Source organism: Chanodichthys erythropterus, chromosome 10, assembly GCF_024489055.1.
Source record: "Chanodichthys erythropterus isolate Z2021 chromosome 10, ASM2448905v1, whole genome shotgun sequence".
In the NCBI taxonomy this organism is placed as follows: Eukaryota; Metazoa; Chordata; class Actinopteri; order Cypriniformes; family Xenocyprididae; genus Chanodichthys; species Chanodichthys erythropterus.
This window is the reverse complement of record NC_090230.1, coordinates 44,529,684-44,554,044: the sequence shown is the minus strand read 5'-3', so window position 1 is coordinate 44,554,044 and position 24,361 is coordinate 44,529,684. Positions and strand designations below refer to the sequence as shown.

Sequence of the window (24,361 nt, the reverse complement as noted above, 5' to 3'; positions counted from 1 at the left end):
GGATTCAAAAGCTGCTATTGTGAACGGCGCTTGCTCCGCTGCAGTGCGCGTTCCGATGAGAAGACATACAAGAAGCTGAGCTTGTGAGGCGCTGTCAAAAACTGTTACATATTTGCGCTGTTACATGTTGTTTACCCAAAGCATCACTGAAATATTTACTTTTTTATTTACTTAAATGAATAATTCTGATCTATTATTTTCTCTTACTGTTGTGTTTTTCAATGATTCAATGACATTACAAAGTAATGAAAAAAGATTTTTTGTTTAAAGGTTTAAAGGGGGCACGACCAAAAAAGTTTGAGAACCACTGTGTTAGTGTAAACTTAAAACCAGAGCATTATAGGATTATATTTCCAGCAAAAAGTGTTGCTCACCTTGTGTTTCTTCCCCGGTTCTCTATCTCCGCCTGCTTTGTCTTTCTTATCCGAGAAGGTGAACTTTACATCTCCATCGACAAAGGCATAGGGGTCGACCTCAGGCTCATGGTCACCGCCTGTGATGGCTGCAGCCAGGTGCTGGTTCTGTCGCTGCAGGTACGTTTGGAGACGTTCATCTGAGACCTTGAGCGGCCTTTTGGATGCAACCATCGTCCTGGGCAAGACAAATAAATAAATAAATAAATAATTTAAAAAAAAAAAAAAAGGTCAAACCATGACTAAAATAGTATAACACTGCATGGCATATACCAATATACTGCCAGAAAGTAAATATATCATCCAGAACAATCAAGTGGGCAATTTTAGGGATTAAAAAATATTATTTTCAATTACATTAATGCTTATATCATAATACCCAAGGTCAGGGACGTGCACAGACATTTTTGGGGGCAGGGGCTCAAGTGAAAAAAAGGGCACTTCTCATCATTATTTATTTATAAAATAATGAACCCTTAAATATATTAAGACAACTTTGACTTCCCTTACACTCACGCAATTGTATAAAATAAGATATTTTTTTACCATGGTTCAAAACGCAATGCATAGCACAATAAAATAATTTAAATTATAATATGACATAAATTTCATTAGTATCAAATCAGGCAGATGTGCTGATGGTGGTCGAACTATTCAGCGTTAATAACCCTTAAATAGCCAAAACTTTCAGGTTTGTGAACATAGGCTAGCCTACCTGAAAGAAATGCATGGGATGCGTCCATCTAGGGCTTTTTTCTTTTTTGCTTCTCATCGCCAGACAGCAGTTGCATTTTCGCGGGAATAGTTGTTGAATTATGCTGCGTTCACGTCACCTCGTATTTACCGGATTCTTGAAATGACAACACGTGACATTAAATTCGGAGCTGTTCATGTCCTTTTGGTCCTTGGACTGGGAATTATGCGTTTCCATGGCACCACTATCAACGCCTAAATGAATCTACAGCGGTCAGGTGGTACAGCGGCCACGTGGTACATGCTTTCAGAAAACTCCCAGCTTACAAGCTGTAATTACGAGCTCTACGAGGACGTGAATGCTTTTTACAAGCAGGAATCTTGTAACTACAAGAATTACGAGGCCGCGTGAACGCACCTTTGTTTTCAGCCAGCAGCAAACTCGAGGTGGGGTGGCGCTCGCGGGCATGAATGGCGTGTTGCGGAGTGAGGGCATCTGAACTTGTTTTATTCAGTAAATATATTTGTTTGACAGGAAAGCTATGCGCAACCAGGAATGGCCTATATATTAATTTATTAAAAAAAAAAAAAAAAAAGCACCCCAGAAAAAAGGGCACTTCCTCTCGAGGAAGAAAAAGGGCAGGTGCTCAAGCCCCTTTTTTGTCTATGTGTGCACGTGCCTGCCCAAGGTGCACATATGCTCCTAATTTGAAAAATAAAGAACTTTATGGGGCGCAATAAAAATGTATCAAATAATTAGTTTTTTTCTTAAGGGATACAAGGAGACATTTACAAGCAAAATTATTTTATTTATTTCGAAACTACACTCACTTTAGATATTTCTGCTTCAAACTATATTTAATTATGTAATTATTTATGTTCTAAACATTGAACTAAGAGGCAGTTAAAGTTTATTTTTTAACAAAATACCAAAAAAATACTAGAAAAATGTTCTGTATAACGTGGGACTTTTAAATACAAAACAAAACAGACATACATAGTGACTCTTATTTTGAAATGTCTTTACTGCTTGAAGCTGCTCGTTCAAACATATGAGGGAGCTAAAAATATACACACTTATGCAACCATCTAAAACATATTACAGTACAAACACCATAAAGTAAACGTTGTCAATTCAGCAACAGTAAATCATAAGCAATCATTTGACATAAATGTGCGGTATTCATCGATTGCGGACTGCTCTTAAACTGCGAGCCTGTAGAACATGCAACAGCACTGCGTTTTGACTTTGAACATGCAGCGCACATTTTTTTTTTTATTTAAATCATTGCGAATAATCACTTTAAGACAGATTAGAAACCTCTCGGATTTCATCAAAAATATCTTAATTTGTGTTCTGAAGATAAAGGAAGGTCTTACAGGAGTGAACAACATGAGGATGAGTTATTAATGACAGAAATTTCATTTTTGGGTGAACTAACCCTTTAAGACTTTTTATGACCTTAAATTTTACAGTTCGCACATCTATTTTTCAGTCACAAACGCAAGTGAAAAACTAGTGCTGTCAAGCCCTAAATATTAGTCAACAATGAATTATAATGCTATCTACACTTATTAAGATGAGCTGAGAATTTAAAAGAATAGCCGTATTGTCATGCAGAGGTGCCTAGAAATTATTCACCAAATCTCTGAAGGGAAAAAAGAAAAAAAGAAAAAAGGAAGTTCTATTAATTCGAAATCATGTCAAACCCCAGCAGTGTCTGAAGTCTCTGTTTGTGTGTATGTGTTATGTAAAATCCCTCTGTGTTGGTTGAATGGTACCAACCACTGTTTTCTCACACAGATCTGACCACTGCAGCTCTGATGGGGGGTGACAGTGCACAGTGGCGCTGGCCAGAGATTAAACCCATATTGAGGCCCCAGAGTGCACAGGGATTACATTAGGCCGTAACAGCAGAATGGACACAAGAGGACACCAGCCAAGTGTATCCTGGGATTCCACTGCATACCATTACATCTCACTGTGGCCAACACAGACAGCTCTCTAAACCACAGCACTGCCTCTTTTTCTGATCTTAGGCAACTTCAGGCAAACAACATTTCAGTGGAAACAATACAGATGCAAGACACTTTTGAAATGTTCATACACATCTTGTACACATAAAATTGTTGAAGGGAACTACATTTTTTAAACATCAGATATGTGCATCCACACTAAACATCCACACTAAAACAACATTTTCCAAACAACATTTTTTTTTCTAGTAAGGGATTAAGAGACATTTTTTAAAATTTATACTATCAACAAGCATTCTTCCAGGAAGACAACGGCACGGCTGAGAGATGTGTACACTTTATTTTGCCATAACACTGCTGCTTCATGAATTTATGAGGGGCATAAAGTCGCTGCTTTCAGTATCTGTCATCCATAACAGTTTAGAGGAAAAGTTCATACTACACTAACATTATTCACACAAACGTGTCCAAACATTCCCACACTGGGCCAAATATCAGTGTAACCAACAAATGTTCCCCCTTCAACAGATTCAACAAACGCCATCTCATGTTAATATATGTGACATTATGGGCCATAAGAAAAATCAAATGTTTTCATTTTTTGGATACAAAGTAACACAGTCAAAGTGTTGAATGTGCTTCTGGCTAACAGTATAGGTACAATAACTTTAGTCATCATGCATATTAGCACCAATATTGAGAAAATTGCAGTAAAACAATGACAACTTCATGTCTTTTGGAAGCAGTATGGGTAATCGTTTGTTGATTTAAATATCTAGGGAAGCAGATAAGATGTACACTTTAGTGGAAATTCTTCACACGAGTAAACATGTCACGGCTTAGTTGGACACTGTCATCAAACAGCACTGGCACCGGTGTCAAATGTCTGTGCTTTTAAATCAAGGAAGGCCAGCCTAAGTTCCCTTGGTGCTCTTCCTGGAAGTTTGGAGGGTAGGTGCATGTCACAAGAGAATCAGGGCTGAGCATATGGTGGATCTTATTCTGAACACATCATTATTTCATCCTTAATTTATTTTAACTTCTACTGTTCCATAGAAAAAAATAACCATGCAACCACAATAAGTTGTAAAGGTCCATTTCACACATATCCTGTCTGCATTCTTGTGACCTAAATCTAGTCCACTAGCTTAAATCTAGTCTCACTTACTACTGCCGACTTTGACAGGAAGATAGTTTGACAGGTAAAGGTAAAGCAATCAAAATCAGTCTGTGACTACAATAATTCCATTTGTAATTCATGAATGTCACATTCATAATTATTTTTAAGTAAATAGTAATAGATGTTTTCAGCAACCTTTGTGGTTACTGGAATCCATATCATGATACATACACTAACTGTTCAAAGGTTTGGGGTAAGTAAGATTTTTCTTTTTCATTTTTTCCTGAAAGAATTTTTTTTTATTCAGCAAGAACATATTACATTTCTATTTCAAATAAAAACTGTTCTTTGTAACTTTTATTCATTTAATAATCTTTAAAAAAAAAAAAAAACATTGATAAAAGTAAGTAATCAGCAAATCAGCAAATCCAAATCAGCATATTTTAATGATTTCTGAAGGATCATATGACACTAGGGATGTAACGGTATAATCAACATTGTGGTATCGCGATAGCAAAATTGTCTCGATATCATCGTGGTCACACGACTGTATGAAACTATATGTCTTCCAGGCAAAAAGTGTAGTTTTTTTCAGCCCAGTGGACCAGAACAGAGGGAAGTGGTAATAGGGTTGGGAAGCGAGAACCGGTTCTTATCCAGAATGAATGTACGGGAGTGTATCCTTTAAAATAGACGTCTCGCCTCATGAATATTGTAACAATGAATGCACTGAAAAGCCCTTGCGCTACTCATATACGTCAGATATCAATAAAGAGAGATAGGTGCACAAAGCTGCATGATTAATCTTTAAAAGATCGCATTCTCAATTTCATCACCCATGATCTAATTCCTAAATGACAAAGATTCACACGTGTAGGCTATATTAAACCTTGGACAAAAATAAAATCACGAAATTCAAATCTGTGTTCACGCTGCTGTTGATCTAGAGAGCAGTTGTCATGTTTAAATATAAACAGCTTCACAAACAAATCTTTTCAAACACACAATATCATTATTTCTGTTACAAATATTGCAGTTATCACAGAAGTATACAAAAGTTTATTATTCAGATAAACGCTGTTGTCTACATTACCGATCAAAACAGAATAAATCACCTTTTGAAAATGCTTCAAATAGGCTAACTAATACATCAATTGCATTGTTACGCCACTAGGTGACAACAAATTACTGTTAAAACTGTATCACTGAATCATTCTTTCAGAAACAGTGAATTCTTTCTGAATCAAATGTGTGTTGAATTTGTGGTAACACTTTACAATAAGGTTCAATTGTTAACATTAGTTAATGTATTAACTAACATGAACTAACCATGAGCAATACATTTGTTACTGTATTTGTTAATCTTTGTTAATGTTAGTTATTAAAAATATAGCTGTTCATATTGTTCATGTTAGTTTACAATGTATTAAATAATGTTAACAAATAAAACTCTTGATTTTAATGATGTATTAGTAAATGTTGAAATTAACGTTAAAGATTAATGAATGGTGTAGAAATGCAGTTCATTATTAGCTCATGTTATTAGTCAAACTGAAAGTCTTCATTTATCTATTTTTTTTAAATATCGGAATAAATATCATATTATGGACTTCATAGAGATTATATTATCGTGAGATTTTGATATTGTTACATCCCTATATGACACTGAAGAATAGAGAAATGGCTGCTGAAAATTCAGCTTTACCATCACAAGAATAAATTACATTTTAAAATATACTAAAATGGAAAACAGTTATTTTAAATTGTAATAATATTTTACAAAATTACTGTTTTTACTATGTTATTTATCAAATAAATGCAGCTCTGGTGATCAGAACATTTTTTTTTTTTTTTTAATATTACCAACCCAAAACTTTTGAACAGTTCTGTACATAATATATTTTTAGCAACAGTCCCTTAATTTTAAAGAATGTGAAGCAAAACAGTCCCCAAAATTCTTCGTCTTGTTTTTGTATGTGTCCTTCAGGTCCACAAGCCAGTGGTTAAAATTGTAACTTGCGCATTTGTACTCTAAATCCCTACTAAAACCCCAGAGTGTTTGTACGCACGTGTGAGATGGACACGTAATCTCCTAGTTCACAACAGTGCTGGGCCTGCACATTAGTGAAGTATGATGTCAAAAGGGCGCATCACGAGAGATTAACATTGTGTGTGCACTCAGAGAAAGAACATTCTACACAGAACGAGTGTGTTTATGTGTGAGTTTTTGTGTGTGTTTGTGGGGGGCGGCTACATCACAGCTATTTCAAAATACATACTGCACAAAGAGACAGGAACGTTTGGGGTTCAGTATTGGGGGCTCTCGCTAACAAACTCTGGCTGCTACAAATAAAAGGTCCGTGAGCGGAGGGGATTAAGGGGGTCCACAGGGTGGTCCTGCTCTCACTTTAGAAACATATTTACTTAAGCCATTATTACGTAACACAAATGCACAATACAATCCTCCTGGCTGTTTACGGGTTATGGAGAGCTCTAAATCCTCAAGATATGTACTTTCAGTTCACTGCATTGTTTGAGATTTCAGGGAGGTTGTAAAAGAGTACATTAACACAACCCAAATCTGCATATCAACATCTAATTCAGTATACAGTAAGCTGGCCCGCCCTGATGAACAACATCACCTAATCATAGCAGAGGTCATTTACATAAAGTATTGCCTATTTAATTCAAAGGGTTAGTGAGGGGGTAGAGCTGTATGTTTGTCCAACCTATGGATGACAGAGGGAATTGCTATATTATATTATATTTATATATATATATATATATATATATATATATATATATATATATATATATACACATACACACATATATACATACATATTATATATATATATATATATATATATATATATATATATATATATATATATATATATATATGTATGTGTATATATATATATATATATGTATGTATGTATATATATATATATATATATGTGTGTGTGTGTGTGTGTGTGTGTGTGTGTGTGTGTGTGTGTGTGTGTGTGTGATATATATATATATATATATATATATATATATATATATATATATATATATACACATACACACACACATATACATATATATATACATATATATATATATATATATATAAAATATTTATTATGTGCTTATTTAGCTATTTCACTTGGTGACCCCAGTAGCTTGGAAATGATATTTAGCCTTCAAATAAGTGCATGAAATAGTTTGTAAAGAACCTGATACTCACTCAGTAGCAGACATAATCCCTTCAGCTCCGAGTGACGCCTCTTCTCTGAGTTTGTCTCCTGGTAGTGATGGTGTGGGAAACTCTGCATCTTTCCTACGCGGCAAGTTAAAAAACCTCCACGGCGCATGACTCCCGTCATCATCCAGGTTTACTGCTGCACTGATGTACGGTGTAGGCTCCAAGGGTTCAGAGTACGCAGGGGGAAAAGGTTGGGTGAGGGGATCCAAACGGGCGTCATCTGGGCCCTTCTGGGGCAGGAGGCATGGCTCTGTAGAAGGAGGGTAAAAATGTTGGCTGTGTGGGGTGGAGGGGGTTTTAATGGCGTCTGTGGCTTCCTCGCCACGTTCGCAGGGGTGAGGGCTCAGAGGTGGTGGCTGAGGGGAGCCGACCATCTCCGTTGAGCCACTGTTGCCCACGGTAGCTCCACCCCCGCTGTGAAGCTGTGGTGGTTTTGAGCCAGTGCTCACATCAGATTGGCGGAGCCCAGAAAAGCGTCCACCCTCTTGACCTCTAAGAGCCAAGCGCTGGCCTGCAGAAGCTTCGGATTCCATAGAGACATCTTCGCAGACAGAGTTGCGGTGGTGGAAGGGCGTCTGCGGGCGTTTCTGCTGCTTGTCTCCCTTTTCGGGCTTCTCCCCGGCTTTGTGCTTGATGGGAGGCTGCTGCGTCTGACCGGCAGTGGGCGGCTGACCAGGCGTGCTGCCTGCTCTCTGCTTCAATGTTTTGTGCCTAATAAGAGAAAGAAATATTTTAATTCAATAGGGACATGAGTTATGAACTGATGACATCATTAATAAGAAAGCCTATTACCAGAAATCATTTTTTTAATTCATTTCTTTTCACAGAGAGTTCATAACATTTCTTTTCAGGTTTAATAGGCCTTTGAGACTCGTAACAGAGAAAATGTAACAGTTTCTTAATTAGCTCATTATTTAGAATTTTCAAACTATTATTGGATCCTTGAAAAAACACTTTTGAATGAAGATTCTCTGCTTGTCGGGTCCAAAGACAGAAACCACCCTTTTAACAACAAGCGCTCCACTCCTATCAGAGTCTGTCTGACCTGATAACGTGTGTCCACACTTCTCTGAGATATGTAAAGCCCCGCAGCTGCCAGAGTTTCCCTGTGGGATCCCTTTTACAGTGTCTCTCGTTTACAAAGTTTTTCTTCAGAGGCAGTCACCTTCTCAGCCTCCACAGAATCTCAACACATAAGCCTGTAGGCTTTTATTCCTCCCTTAAAAATGCAAAGCTATCACAACAACCACTTATGTTACAAAGCCAGGAAACTTCAGTTTGGTTTAGATATCTAACAGTCTGGTATATGTATGCACGTTTATATGTGAAAGCAAGGCGAAGTTCAGGGAAGTTGAGACGTTCAGGGGTCAAGGAACTTAATTTAGCCCATATATGTAAACAAAGAAACCACGGGGTAACTTTGAGGTTGGAACTGAGGTGTTAACACCATAATTTTGTTCATTCTTGAACGCGCTAGGCTTTAGTACAGTAGTCTGTGTTACTGGTGTTCAGTCGCAACACTGGTTTAATCACTTGGCCACCGTGGCAACGAGGCAAATTTTTTTCAGTTTTACGCATTAAAAATATTTAACACAACGCAGTATCCATTATTCTGTGTTATTCGATCAAGCTCTTATTCATGCAAATACTTTTAAACCATTCAAGCATGACAAGACAAAAGAGAACATGCTGTCTGTGAATGTCCTGCCTATGTGACACACACACACAACACGCGCTAGTATCGAGATCTCTTCCGCGCTAGAAAAAGAACCACAACACACGCAAATTATGCCAAAATGTTCATTGTCCTCATAAAAGCATTCTTAAATTAGTTAAATTACATCTTAAATAAACAAAGATTTGTGAGAAAATGGGAACCCTGTCAGATCTAATTTCTAATCACGATTACGATTACGGATGCCACGATTTCATAATCGTTCAAAGGCACGATTACAAGGAAAAATATCCACTTTATCCATTATCCAATATCCATTTTTTGAGCATGTTACGTTGTGAGAGGCGAATCACGACTACTTCAGAATGTAAAAGGTCTAACCCAGCATAAAAGAAGCTACCAGTGACGTAGGTGTACGCTGATGGGAAACACCAGGACCCGCCATTTTTAAAAAGCCGTGTACACAGCCTAGTGTTGTCAAAAATATTGATATTTCGATATGTATCGATACTGAAATATCTGAAACGATACCAATACTCCTTTCTGCAGTACTGATACACCGATACCAGCTGCGCTTGCTTGCTCTCCTCTCTGACAGCGAGTTGAGACGCACGCGCCTCCTCTCATTCAGAGCGCAGACACATAATAAAGCCGCCTTTGACAGTGCCAAAATAACCTCCTTTTCGCGGTTTATTAATGGTCACATTCACATACACTCAGAGAAACAATATCACAATGCCCATCTTGGTGAGTATGAATGTAAAACAGTTCAGGAAGGATGTGTCCATGCGTCAGGTCTTAAAGAGACAGTAGCCGAATAAACGTGCCGCTCTCTATGTTGTTATTGTTATCACTTACTGCTCTTGACTGATTAATTTCTGTAACTTTAATTTATTAATCTGTATTTAATTTTTATAATGAAGATTATCCAATTTTATTTTACATTTTATTAGCCTACTTTGTTTTTTATTCAGTTTCTTACCCGATTACTACAGTTAGACCTACCTAAAAATAATTTCTATCTTTATTCTATTGTATTTGTGCTATAGTTAGTAATTTGTTCATTTGTTCTTATTTTGTCACAGTTTACTTGTCTTTTTTAAATTTAATTTACCATTTGAAATCAAGCTTCCTTGTGCTGTGTGTAATATATTTTAACAAAATTACCCCATTGTAAAAAATACATTGAGTTAGCAAATATTTGTGAGATAATTGTAATGGTAACTGATCAACGTTTATTTATGAGAAAAGCTTAAAAGCTTTATCATATAAAGTGATCTCTTCACAATACGTTTTTGACTAATAATAAATAAAAAAATAATATTAAAAATATCTATATGACAGTATATACATTGTTTTTTATCATATTGAAGTTAGAAATTCCAGTATTGTGACAACACCAGCCTATACATTTACTCCACAAACTAACTCTACAAACATGGAAAAGAGTGATAGATTGACCTCTCAATGAGGAGAAAATCCAGTGTGACTTTGAACAGACCAAGCAAAACATGATTATTCGTTCAAACAATGATATAAAGTTATTCAAAACATCATTCAATGTAAATTGTGATAATCGTCATTAATAATCGCAATTACAATTTCAAGGGAATAATCGACAATTATGATTTTTGTCATAATCGTGCAGCCCTAGCCTATTTGTTATTTTATATTAGGCCTAGCATGGTGTATTCTTATTTGTTTTGTTAATAAACATACTATGTTAATATATAAGCAAGTTTGTCATTGTACGGTTTTGTTGTTGTGTTTTTCAGTAAGAATAATAACCCACCATTCAAGCAATTTGAAAGCGAAAGTAAAATGCACACGGCGGCATACCGGCGATTTAAAAAAAGGTGGAGGCCCCGCGCCACGCCCCCTGGTGACAATCAATGTTAATCAATGTTGTCACATTGATTAACCGGTGGGAAAATTCTCTCACCGTCACATCCCTAGAACGCGCACAAAAACAAGAGGCGGGATCTTTTAACACAAACCAATCATAACCAATGGATAGCGCGATGGAGGCATTGCCTTCTCTCACATGACTTTCTCCCACCAACCTCACTGCATGTTTTAGGGGGTCTGTTAAAACTGAATGGGCTCAGAGGAGGCAAGAGAGACACGGACTCCCGCTGTAACTTTACCGGCTACTGTTGGACAGTGTTACTTTAGAAAAGTAAGTGATTTATACACTTTACAATGTCACATTATGTAATATTTGCATTGTTTTATTTTTTGAGGTGGCACTGCATCCATTGCCTCCTCAAATAAAAAGCCGGTGATACATAGACAGAGAGAGATGATAGCTGATAATAATAGCTGAGAAGTTCTTCAGAGAAACATTTATCTGCACAACCAAACTTAACAGCAAAAAAACAACAACCAGACCACAAGGGAGTCAAAGGTAAAATTATAGCCTCTTATTCTCACACTCAAAACAATTTCACATGTACGCACACAATACCACACAGCCACTCACACACATACACATGAGCAGAATGCTAAGCAAGCAGAAAGGATCTCAGTCGATGCATGGTCATTTTCACTTCACAGGGGGACTCCGAGTTTCATCATACCTCTCATGCTGGGTCTCTTCCAAAAAATATATTTGGCAAATGACACTAGTCCCACAGCACCTGGCCTTCACTTGGCCTGAACTGAACAGCTACTCAATGAAGAGAAAGAGAAGACGACTAACAGCAAGACCACACAGCACTACTGTTAACGTCTGTGTTAACGTTACTTACAATGCTCCACAGATAGTGTTTAGGCTCCTTCTTTCTAGTACTTGCTGCTTCTTGTTTACAAAACCATTATCTACCTGAAGTAGGCATGTCAAGAGCACCAATATTATTGGACTACACTGATAGTGAAAGCCAATCTCCGTTCCTCTCAAGTCCTATAACAGCAAGCTGCGACAACATTAGTGTGCATCTATTATGAAAACTACAGTTGACCAGCAAGTCAGCTAGCGTCTAATCTGTAAACAAGTTATAACAAGTTATAATTTTCTGTAGCATGTAACCAGTGACAGTTTGAACAATGGCTGTTTACATCATTATGCTCAATGGCAGACTGCAGAGTCTTATCAGAGATAACAGCCTTGTGTGTTGTTGTTTTATTTTTTTGGCAATACAAAATTATTAAAATAATTAAAAAGTTCAAGTGATTTACCTAATTTGTTTCTTCTTTCCCCTGCCTGTTTTTACCATGAAAACTCTAAGCTAAAGTTCCCTTTCATGAAGCAAGGAACAATAACCTAAAACACTTCCTGCAGACATAAATTAATTATCTCCCTCTTTAATTATGAAACAAATACACACTCAGAGCTCTGTAATGATGCTGAGTGTCAAATTCAAATTCATAAAACTGTATTTTACCTATTATGCTAAGAAGCCAAATGGGAATAGAATTAAAAATGGGAATAGAACATTTTTTTCTTCAAAAGTTCAGATGACTTCCATTAAATATAAATCTGAATACAGTTCATGTAAAAGAGTGTAAAATACTCAGGAGTCACAAAACAATGCAAAAAGATGCAAGTGGAGGGACCAAGATTTAACTCAGCAATTTACAGAGCTGCAAGACTAGATACAGCCCGATACATTATATACAGATGGACATTCAAAACATGCAGCCTACACAGAATATCTAAGAAAGTTATTTTCTTCACTACATTAGACAAGAAAACAAAAAACAAAAAAAAAATCAGAGACTTAACAGTGACACCACTTAACAGTTCTACAGATGGTGGCACCAGCACCTGATTTAGTAGAGCTGGGGGTGGGGGATTTTTAATCATAAAGGTAATTTAATCATAAAATTACTATTGTTTTGCACTAATAATTGCAGTAACAAATAACAATCTTTTGGTTTCAGTCTGGAGCCCTGCTTAACGCAATCACTCAGAAGTCAGTTCCTCTGGTTTTCACAAAGAGATTTATTTAATACTTCATGACAAATGTAATGCCTGTCATTTTAAAGAGTGACAGATGACACTATAAGAGCTACATAAAAGCGATTAGTGGCAGCAGAAGTGCAGGATGGTTAAACAAGGAGAGCCTATGAGAGTACGAGGCTAAGTGAGTTCGCATGTCTGTACCTTGAACAGTTGCAGCTTGATCTCTGTGTGGAGTCAACAAAGTCCCAGGCGCCCACTTTCATCAGCGTCTCCTCTTCGCTGGTCCCATTGGAGGCTGTGGCAGAGAATTTCCGTCTGTGGAGACACAATAAAACAAGATTGGAATCTAACTGGCTATCTAAAAAAAAAAAAAATATCACTGCATGGTATGGCTCCGTATGGCACGGTGAGGCTCGCTTAAATAGTATCACCTCGGTTCAGGTTCCAAGCGAGCCAGGCCGATACTAAAATGTGATGTGTGAACACTGCAGATTATCACTGATTGGTCAAAGAGAAACGTCACTACTAGCACCACTGGATTTAAAAAACGAGACACCAAACCCATTTAAATAGTAACAGCCACCACAGTATAATTTGTTTGCACAACTTTTTTAAAATGACTTGCTTGAAACGACCGTCGCACGCAACATAGAAAAAAAAAATAAATGGCTGTATCGTGGTCAGTAGACCAGGTGCAGACGGATCCACGGCAGTAGAGGCTGGTCAACTACAACGATCAGTTTATAATCCCACCCACTTTGAAGCGGTACTAAACTGCAGTGGAAAACCAAACCGAAAGATAAGCGTCGTATCACACATTGGTAAAGCACCATAATAGTCAACTAAACATTAGAAGAGGCTTAGTCGACCAAAATTTTATTAGCTGATTAGTCAAAGAAAAAAAACTCCACAGGAAATGAGGGATGGATCGTTAACGGCGGGTCCTTGAGGTAATTACAGTATGTCGGGCAGAAAATCCAAATGTTCGCCTATCGTCCATCGACCTCATATGGCATATCATTTGAAACAGCAAGTAGTAGCAATTTTATTAGGCGCATTTTATAAGTGTTTAGTGTTTACACAAATGTAAGTAGAATTTACAACAGTAGAATTTTAAACAGAATTGACAAAAGTTGTTACAAAAAGATGGATTGAACAAACATTATATATCTGTGCAAATTCAAAATAAAAACCTTACAGAAAAGTTGTGAACAGTTCCGTGTGAGACAACTAACACCAATGACTTGTACTTGCTTTCATTTTCTCCTTATTAAACAAACAATGATAAAACATTCTGTGGCTCAGATATTGCATTTTATTCTACCAGTTTTAGCAGTGCATTGTTGGCTCTGTCTTTAATTTATATTGACTGTGAAATGGGATTATCTGATGTAAGATTTGCTCTGAGGATGTCTGAGTAAACTTACTTGTTCTGAGCTCGGTTGATGTTGCACTCTTGCCAGACGCTCTCAACCACCTGACTGGCCATCCTGCGTGGAATCTTGCCACCATGGTGACTGGTGCTGTCAACACTGAATCCATCCATTGCCATCGGCAACCGCATCCACTTCTGTGCCGAGTGAGAGTGAACTACAGAAAGAAAGAAAAGGAAAAAAAGTTTGAGAGTGTAACGGATGCGGCTCATGAAATGAGATTGGTATGGGTTTAAGTCTAGGTTGAGGCAGGTTCACCTGTCTGAGCTTCTTCGGGTGAGGTGGGAGGAGTCAGGGTCACTGAAGAGATGGCAGGGTCACGGTTTGAAGCAGGCACTTGATGGCCGTTTGAATAGACAGCAGTGCAATGCGACGACCCCGTAGGTGTTACAGTGGGGATGTCTGACTGAGGGACTAACACCAGGCATGAAGGATATACCATGCGCACACCACCTGGAGAAAAAGCCCACGCATTAACACAATGAACAACTAATAAATGCACACTTGTACACGCATACATGTATTGCGTCCACAACGCAATTATTTTACCTAACAGCCTTTTAAGTAAAATATATTTTGGTCCAACTCACCAACAAGCACTTCCACTGCTGCCAGGGAGTCATCCTCCCAGTCGATGTCCTCCATTTTGTCCTCTGCGCTCTCCTTGGAGGTCGGGCTGATGGGATAGAACTGGTTCCATTCTTCGATGAGCTTCTGTGTCGGAGGGTCAGACAGCTTGAAGGACTGGCCGGTCAATGTGCCGTTCAGTCCAAATGGACTCAGAATCACTGTAGAGAGAATAAGAGAAGAGATTTACACTCTATGAACAGTACAGAACAAGAGATATTGGGTCGTTTGTGGCATAAAGGGCAAGAATCTGGGACATAGGCCTGTCACGATTATCTGATTTAACTGAGATTGAGATAATCATAATCATTGTGCTCTTTTAATCCCAATCACAGATTGCCACACAAATAAGGAGATATTTATGTAAATATCAATATTTGAGTTCAATGTTTCAGATGCAGATGATTTATCATTATTATTTTTATTATTATTATTATTATAATATTACAATAATACAATATTAAAGCTGGGTTTTAATAAAACTAGGCTCCACAAAACAACAGTGGAACAAATGGAAAGATCTATTACTATATAATACATGTAATAAATACAAATGATAACATTTAATGTTCAATTATTATAAAAAAAATAAAAAAAATACTTGAAATTATTTTTTTTTAAATGTATTAAAAATTGGTAGCATTTGGTAGCAATTTTGGTTTTACAGTCCTGTTCCCCATGTATATATTTTGTACTTATTACAGTTAATAGTATTTATTACTTATTACAATTAGAATAACTGGGTAATAACTAGGTACTAACCCTGAACCTACCCCTAAACCCATGTAGTTACCTTATATTAACCGGTACTTTCTTAGGTAAGTACAATGTAAGTACACGTAAGTGCACATACTATAAAATAAAGTGCAACCAAAATTTTAATATTTAAAATATTAGTTCATTCTATTTTATGCAATATTTCTGTACACAATACAAAAAGAAAACCAAAAGGAAAGTTTTGTGCATTAAGCTTACACTGTGAAAGACACGAGGGGGAAAATTCAGTTGTTAACTAATTAATTGTATGATATCTAAAAATCATGATTGACAACACTAGCTAGTGAACAAAAGGAATTACCAAGACCATGCAGCATACATCTGGGCATAACCATTTAACCATTCTGCCCTTGAGCAATTTACCCATCATGTAAGTACTTGTGTTAACATGTTATGGCAAAAGAACCTCTGCTAAAAAGTACAATCAAGTGGCATTTATCTGGAGTTGTCCTTGGAAAGTTGCTGGTTCTTCCAATGTAAAAAGCCCAGCATATGTAGAAGAAACACATGAAGAGTGAAGAGCGTGTAATCAGAACAGGGCCAAAGCAAATGAGTCTATGAAGCGGGGAACACTGTACAAACACTCCCGCCTGGCTCTCTCTCAACCACTCTCTGCACTTCTGTTCCTCATTAACTGTGGTCTTAAATGACTCCTCCACTGCAGCCGGGTCTTTTTCCTTCCTCCTTTCTCTCAAGACACTTTCTGAAACCCTTTCATATCAACACAGCCTCCAGTTACTGCCAAGCAGTACTCATTCTGAGCCCATAAACCAACTTAAATAAACAGGTCACTCAGAGGGAGAGAGACAGAAACAGGATGAAAGAAAAAGACTAGGAGAGAGAGCAAGAAAGGGTGAAGCACAAATATGGAAGCAACAGCATCAGTTTTCACCCTATTGGTATCTTAGAAAAACACTTCAGTTTCTCAAGAACAGCTCTGTTACATGCTGTTTTCATGCCAAAAAAAAACAACTAAACACTGACATATGAGGTCACAAATTTTCTCAAGGAAATCTCATATTGTACTTCATATATTGATCTACATATGAGGGGTTAGGAGGAGGAAGGAGCTTCCAGGGAGAAAAAGAAGGTGGTGGTGGGGGCATCCATCCTGTGTCCTTCCATTAGCCGGCTCATTCCATGGCCTTCATCACACAAATCCATAAAAGCCACAATGACAGAGGACACCTCCGTCCATCCGGAAGAGGTATGGGAAGCGGGAATGGGGAGGGGGGCTGTACAAATGGAAAGGTGGCACGATTCATCTTTAATGGGTTTCAGTGGCTTAAACCTACAAGCTCTAACAGAGATCATTGTCCTTTATCAACACTGGCTTTAAGACAAAAGCCTCGAAACTGCATTAATTCAAGAAAAACCAAGCTGACCAGACGTAACAAAACAAACACGGCTCGTTCGCAGAATGTCTCTCCAGGCAAAAATGGCTCTTTTAATATCCGACAGCTCCCTGATTGAGCCAAGGTGACGGGGCCAGAATTAGTTTGGCCTCTGGACCGCGGGCTCGTCGCAGCGCATCAGAAAAGACTCTGTTGAGATACACAAAATATTTACAGAAAGGGAGCCTGGCATTGAGCTCTTCAGGCAGGTGGCAGGGCGGAAGGTCAGAATTTGCATTGCAGGGGAGCTTGAAGCATTGAATACACTAAAGAGGTATCCGCATGTCGGCCATCGTTAGAAAGAGGTCTGCTGCTCTGGTCCACATTTGATTGGGGGCATCACACAGATATAAAGCAATTTTCAGACAAATAGGCAAACAAATGTATTCCAATATCACACTGTTCACCTCACATTTATTCTGTCAAGCAATCTGTACACTAACAGTCTCTCTCTCTCTTCTGCTCAGTTAAGTGAGCTATGAGTTCATTACACCCCTCTCACTGCTCTTTATGAGGTCATAGTCGCAACACTCACACGCTCACTAATCCGAGACTGTCAGAAACGGTGAGCAGCAGACCAAAGGAGATCGAGAGAGAGCGGGCGAGTGAGAAAAAGGTCAGCTGGTTCCAATTGACACATCACACATTCCTGATTCACTGCAAAGGTTATTTCCCATCAAAAGGATGAATTATGTTTTAAAACTTTAATTCGCAGGAACACAAACGATTTCAATTATGCAAAACAACATCAGATGTGATCTAGTGCATGGTTCTGGATGCAAATTGGTCAATACAGCGTTCCAGCCAAGCTAAAATACACAATACTGGATGCAATCCATTTAAAAGTGTGCGTCACAGGTAACAGTTCCCACTGATAGTCATTGGATACATAAAAGCAACAGAGCACAGTATGTAAGATTTTTAGATTCAAATTTCCAGAAACCACTAGAACAACGTTATATATTTTTCTGACTTGTGTACTTACATTTTCCCTAATGTTTCCAACAATTCCAGAGAAATCAACCTTTTTAACCAATGTAATGGCCTGTGTCATTGCATTGCCTGTCAGAGACGTCAAATCCGCGCTACCCTCGATTTACGGTTTTACTTCCATAAAACCATGGCAACAACAAAGATGCTTTAATATATTATGCATTTTATTAGACAGTTGAGCAACTGTTTCAATAACTTTATCGACAGAAAACTAATCACCGTTATATACGAGGGCTGGAACGATGTCCCACATTTTGTGTTTAAAACGGCTGCATTCATACACCATTCTGTTTTTTATGAGCTCTATATCGCACAGAGTAACGTTAGATAACTTTCAACAGGCACAAACGTATTTTTAGTATGATTGTTTTGACCAGGTAAAACAGTGCTGCGTTACCCCATATCTTAATTCGTCAAATAAACTGACCTGCATGAGTAGTAAATTTAGCACTTGCGGCTAATTCATTACAATAAAATAATGTGAATTTAAGTGATCAAACTTAACAGTAACAAAGATCAGGGAAGGAGGCGGTGGACGTTTAACGTAATTTTAATCGTAAAATATACAAACTAAACGAGCGGCAGCGACAGACTGCGGCATATAGGCATAATAAAAACAGCAGCGTAAAATGTTGCATGCTCTCTCCCTCCTGCCCTGCTTTTTACCACAGTAACTTTAATACATTAACTGCCTGAGTCCCGTCGGGTTTTTTTGAATAAGCAACCTCTAGCGGCAAACCTTACATACTGTGCCTTTAAATAGGCCTAAATCTTCTGAAGTGCGATGATTTCCCACCCAGGCACACGTTCATAAATGGCAAAACCTTAACCTATTCACACTTCCGTTTAAAATATTCTAGCTGACCCCCCAGCATGAGTTTAAAGGTGCCCTCGAATGAAAAATTTAATTTATCTTGGCATTGTTAAATAACGAGTTCAGTACATGGAAATGACATACAGTGAGTTTCAGAACTCCATTGTTTCCTCCTTCTTATATAAATCTCATTTGTTTAAAAGACTTCCGGAAAACACTCGGATCTCAACATAACTCCGACTGTTACGTAACAGTCAGGATCATTAATATGTATGACCCCAATATTTGCATAATGCCAGCCCATTCGATGCATTAGACAAGGAAAGGCAGTATTAACGGCTGGATCTGTGCACAGACAAGGTAAGCAAGCAAGAACAACAGCGAAAAATGGCAGATGGAGCAATAATAACTGACATGATCCATGATATCATGATATTTTTAGTGATATTTGTAAATTGTCTTTCTAAATGTTTCATTAGCATGTTGCTAATATACTGTTAAATGTGGTTAAGGTTACCATCGTTTCTTACTGTATTCACGGAGACGAGAGTCGTTGCTATTTTCATTTTTAAACACGTGCAGTCTGTATAATGCATAAACACAACTTCATTCTTTATAAATCTCTCCAACAGTGTGTATTGTTAGCTTTAGCTCGTTAGCCACGGAGCACAGCCTCAAACTCACACAAAATCAAATGTAACCATCTAAATAAATACTTTACTCACATAATTCAAAGCATGCATACTAGGGCTGTGTATCACCAACAATGTCACGATACGATACGCATCACGATACTAAAGCCACGATACGATACGCATCACGATATGGTTCAATTTAGAATTTAAATTTCTTTTGAGCAGTTTAGTAACAGTAATATGTGTTTATTGAATAACCAGTGTTATAACAGTCATGATAACTGAAAAAACTATTTTGTTTTTGTCATTAAAAAAAACAATGATTTAAATTATAACAAAATATGCGAAAAATATAATAACAATTATAGTGACACTGAAGCATATCAACAAAGCTCAATGACTAATTTCACTTGCAACAGTAAGTTGACTTTTAAAAAAACTAAGTTAGTTAATTATATCGGCTATAATATTATAATAATGTCCATACTGCCTGTTTTTTTTTTGTTTGTTTTTTTCATCTGTAAAAATTTTTTTTTTGGATATCAACTAAAAATATGTTCTAGACCAACATACGTTTTGATTAACATGGTCTACAAAATATGCGCAACATGAGTTTACAATACACACTTAACAATAAGGTTCATTTATTAAACATCAGATAATGTATTAACCATAGACTGTAAAAAAATAGGTATTAACATGAACCAACCATGAGCAATACATTTGTTACTGTATTAGTATACACATACTAATTAAATGCGCAGGTCTCCTCTCGTGCATCCTCCCCACTGGACGAGGCCAATATCACTTTCGTTTCGCTTTCAGATATCTCTATTATATGTGCCATCACTGCTTTTAACTTTCTAGATGTAATTACCGAAATCAAAACAGTCCATAAACTATATCCTCACGAAAACGTCAGTCAAGCCAGCTCGCGCCTCAACCTGAATGATCGGCCTTCAAATTTCTCCGTTTCTGAATGGACGGTTTGGCTTGATTGACAAACGCTAACGTTCGGCCATGATTTATATACCATCGACCTGTCCTAAAACGTTAGCACACTTTGATCAGTGCCCAAGGAAGTCGACCGGAAGTTGAAGTCGGCCGCGTGCCGCCATCTTGTAGCAGAACTTCACTTGCGTTAGCATCCCATTGACTCCCATTCATTTTGCCGTCACTTTGACAGCGAATAACTTTACTCCTGAGGCGTTTAAAGACTCCATTTGTCCATTATTTATTTCTAAAGATATACGACAATGTATAAAGGGCTCCATTACCTTCTATGTTACATTATGGCCCCGTAGAAACAGTTTTTGTAAAAATAGGCTAACAATTGCGTCATAACCACTCGACTCTCTGTCGCACAGTAGAGAAATTACTGTACAGACAGGAGGAGAAGCTCGCAGACAATAGTATGCATTAACTTAATATGGCGTACTGGCGTTACATTTTAAAATACTATACAAACTAATTAATCAGAATACTTACTCCTGCTCACTCACGCCAAAGAACTCCCCGCTCAAGCTCGCCGTCTCTGCAAGATTAACGATGGCAGTTTGCACGCACAGCTACTAGAAGATTTAAGATCTGTCAGACAGGTTGCTGACATCATCAAGCTTAGTTTGAGTCTGCGCGTCAGAAACGGAAGTGCTAAAAATCGCTAAAAATGGGCTTCACTTGTCTCAATTGAGTTCCAGTGGGGTCGCTGTGTCCATTTCTTTTACTGTCTATGGCTTTGATCGATGATTTGGAGATCGCGTGTTTCTCCGTTCGAGAGTGTCGCGTGACGTCACGTTATTGGCTAGATTTAAAAGCAAGACAGACACGATACGGCAGCTGCTGTATCGATACGTGCATCGTCAGGAGTTCATGACGATGTATCGTTGTATTGATATTCTGAGCACAGCCCTAATGCATACAGCATGCATGACGAACATCTTGTAAAGATCCATTTGAGGGTTATATTAGCTGTGTAAACTTTGTTTATGCGATGTATATATAGTCGAGAGCTTGTGGGGCAGAGGAAGCGCATCTCTTAAAGGGGCCGTACTGAAAAAATCAATGCATAGTTAATGATGCCCCAAAATAGGCAGCTAAAAAAATTTATTAAAAAAAATCTATGGGGTATTTTGAGCTGAAACTTCAGACACATTCAGGGGACACCTAGGATATTACATCTTGTAAAAAAACAATCTAGGGCACCTTTAAGGCAACCATTGTTTTAGAACGTTTTACCTTATTTTTTCCATGGTGATGCCATGGTGTGTCATGTGACACACCGCAGCCACAACAGCCCTGTATGACAGATGTATCGCTTTTATTTCCTTTTTTGTTCAAAATATTCACAATTGTTAGCTATGGCATCAAATACCTGATATTCCGATTCTCAAATATGTCTAAGTGAATGCATTCTGTCATTAAAAACATTTATAATGATCATGTTAGCTGATCTATAATGTGCAAATGGGCGCCGCCATGTTAGTTTGCGAGTGAGTTAAAGGGGCCGCAGCCTGAATCGGTGCATAGTTAATGATGCCCCAAAATAGGCAGTTAAAAATATTAATTTAAAAAAAAAAGTATTTTAAGCTGAAACTTCACAGACACATTCAGGGGACACCTTAGACTTCTATTACATCTTGTAAAAACTGGTTCTAGCGCACCTTTAAAGGTTTGCTCAATAAAAAATAAAAAACATTAAATCATACAGTTTGTTTCTGTTTGAGCATTTCAGGATTTAAGGATGTGCAGAAGCCGCCACCAGGACGTCAAGCCCTGCTCATGTTAGCGGTAATGAAGAACACTTCACTCTTCCCCACGTAACTACAACAGGAAAAGGTCTTTAACATTATTTCTGTATTTTAATGATTTTTTTTATTTTTTCGAGATAAGGAGGGGCAGACAGGATACCACTGGGCTTTACTAATTATAAACCTCATCTCATCTTTGATTAGAAAGGAAATGTGGGAAAGAGTAAAAGGGAGAAGAGAAACAAAAGCAGGAGAGGGGGGGAGATGAAAAAGTATATCAAGTATAGAGTGTTCTATCACCTTGGAATGGGCTGGAGGCCTGCTGGGCCAGTGTCAGGTGCTCCTCGCTCAGGTGGTACACAGGCTGGTGCTGGTTGATCTCCACACTGGTGCAAACATTACTGTCTCCATGCAGGAAGAACGTGAAGGAGCAAGACAGGTGTTCTCTGAGAAAGAGAGAGAGAGAGAAACAGGTGTTTAAGTTAAGCAGCAACACATGTGGTTCAACAAGAAAGAAAAAAATGGATTAATCATAAAAACCCAACTACTAAAGACTTATCATCTGATTGGATTTCTAATGCATTTACAGAATGAGTCATAATCAGCATCACTGCAATCTTGTGAATCATTTAACTGCCATCTGATGTGATCATTACAGGCCTAAGAAAAATCTTATTCATTTGTAACTAAACAGTATTGTCAATATTTCAAACACGTGAGAAACATCACACATCATTGAGATGCAAGCGCCTGCTCTTTGACCTCAAGGATTACACTGTGTTTGACCCTTCTCCTCATGAATATGCATGAGGCTCTCTAATATATGTAAAGGAACAATAACACTTCTTCTACATTAGTCACACTCTGAGCTCTGTAAAGCCTGAGCTCTGTGAAAATCAGTCCAAACTACACCAGCTTCCTAATATGTGCTTAAAATCCTTCGTTCCACGGTGCATTAGAGTTGCTCTGCTGATCTGGAATCATCGCAGGCATTAAAGCATCTTAAAGCAAAAGTAGTCCACTGGCAAAATTGCTTAACCAAAAAAAAAAAAAACCCTCTTGTATTTCCATGAAATGCCACTGCATTGTGCTTTAAAAGGAAACATTTGTAAAATAAAATAAAAAGTTCCTGCATGAATGGCAATTGTTACTATTGCTCATACTTGGGGGTAGAGATCTAAACAAGCCCCAAACTGAAATATCAAACTTTGATTGGTAACTCAAAGTTTGTGCAACAAACATGAACTAGATAAAAAAGTTTGAGGACAAACTTTAAGTTGGCTTGAAAAAGCATAGCCAGAAAGTTTGAAGTTTTAAAAGTTTGAAGTTTGAAAGTTTAAGTTTTATTAGATAGATAGATAGATTGGTAATTGTCACAGATGGATACTATGGAGTTTTTATAGAGTTATTAGCATGTTCTTAGCCCACTTTAACACTTAGCTAATCACTATTAGCATGTAGCTATTCACTGCTAGCATGTTGAAGTCCAGATTGCTAGCATGAGTCAAAAGAGCCAACCGCCATGTCTCTACGATGTACTGATGCAGAGATATAGATTTTGCAAAACGGTTGCTAGGGTACTCTGTTTGGTTGCTAGGGAGTGGCTTGGCAGCTACCAGCGATGATACTCCAAAGGCTGCTTGACAATATAAACCAACCCCCATGTCTGGAAGATGTTCTGATGCAGAGATACAGATTTTGCAAAATGGTTACTAGGGTACTGTTTGGTTGCTAGGGAGTGACTTGGCAGCTACCAGTGATGATACTCCAAAGGCTGCTTGACAATATAAACCAACCCCCATGTCTGTACGATGTTCTGATGCAGAGATATAGATTTTGCAAATTGGTTGCTAGGGCACTCTGTTTGGTTGCTATGGTGTTGCTTATGCAGTTGCTAGGGTACTCG

The 24,361-nt window shown here is 37.9% G+C and overlaps 1 protein-coding gene across 1 annotated transcript in view; it reads right to left on the bottom strand.

The window, feature by feature from the left end:
• Positions 1-24,361, bottom strand: part of med13a (mediator complex subunit 13a) — an 88,482-nt gene that overhangs the window by 21,816 nt on the left and 42,305 nt on the right. The window contains exons 4-10 of the mRNA XM_067397876.1: positions 22,756-22,901; positions 15,059-15,256; positions 14,727-14,921; positions 14,463-14,625; positions 13,237-13,350; positions 7,439-8,167; positions 375-591 (exon numbers count right to left, since the gene is read on the bottom strand). Coding sequence (XP_067253977.1) covers positions 375-591; positions 7,439-8,167; positions 13,237-13,350; positions 14,463-14,625; positions 14,727-14,921; positions 15,059-15,256; positions 22,756-22,901 — 1,762 coding nt within the window. The remainder of the gene's footprint in view (positions 1-374; positions 592-7,438; positions 8,168-13,236; positions 13,351-14,462; positions 14,626-14,726; positions 14,922-15,058; positions 15,257-22,755; positions 22,902-24,361) is intronic.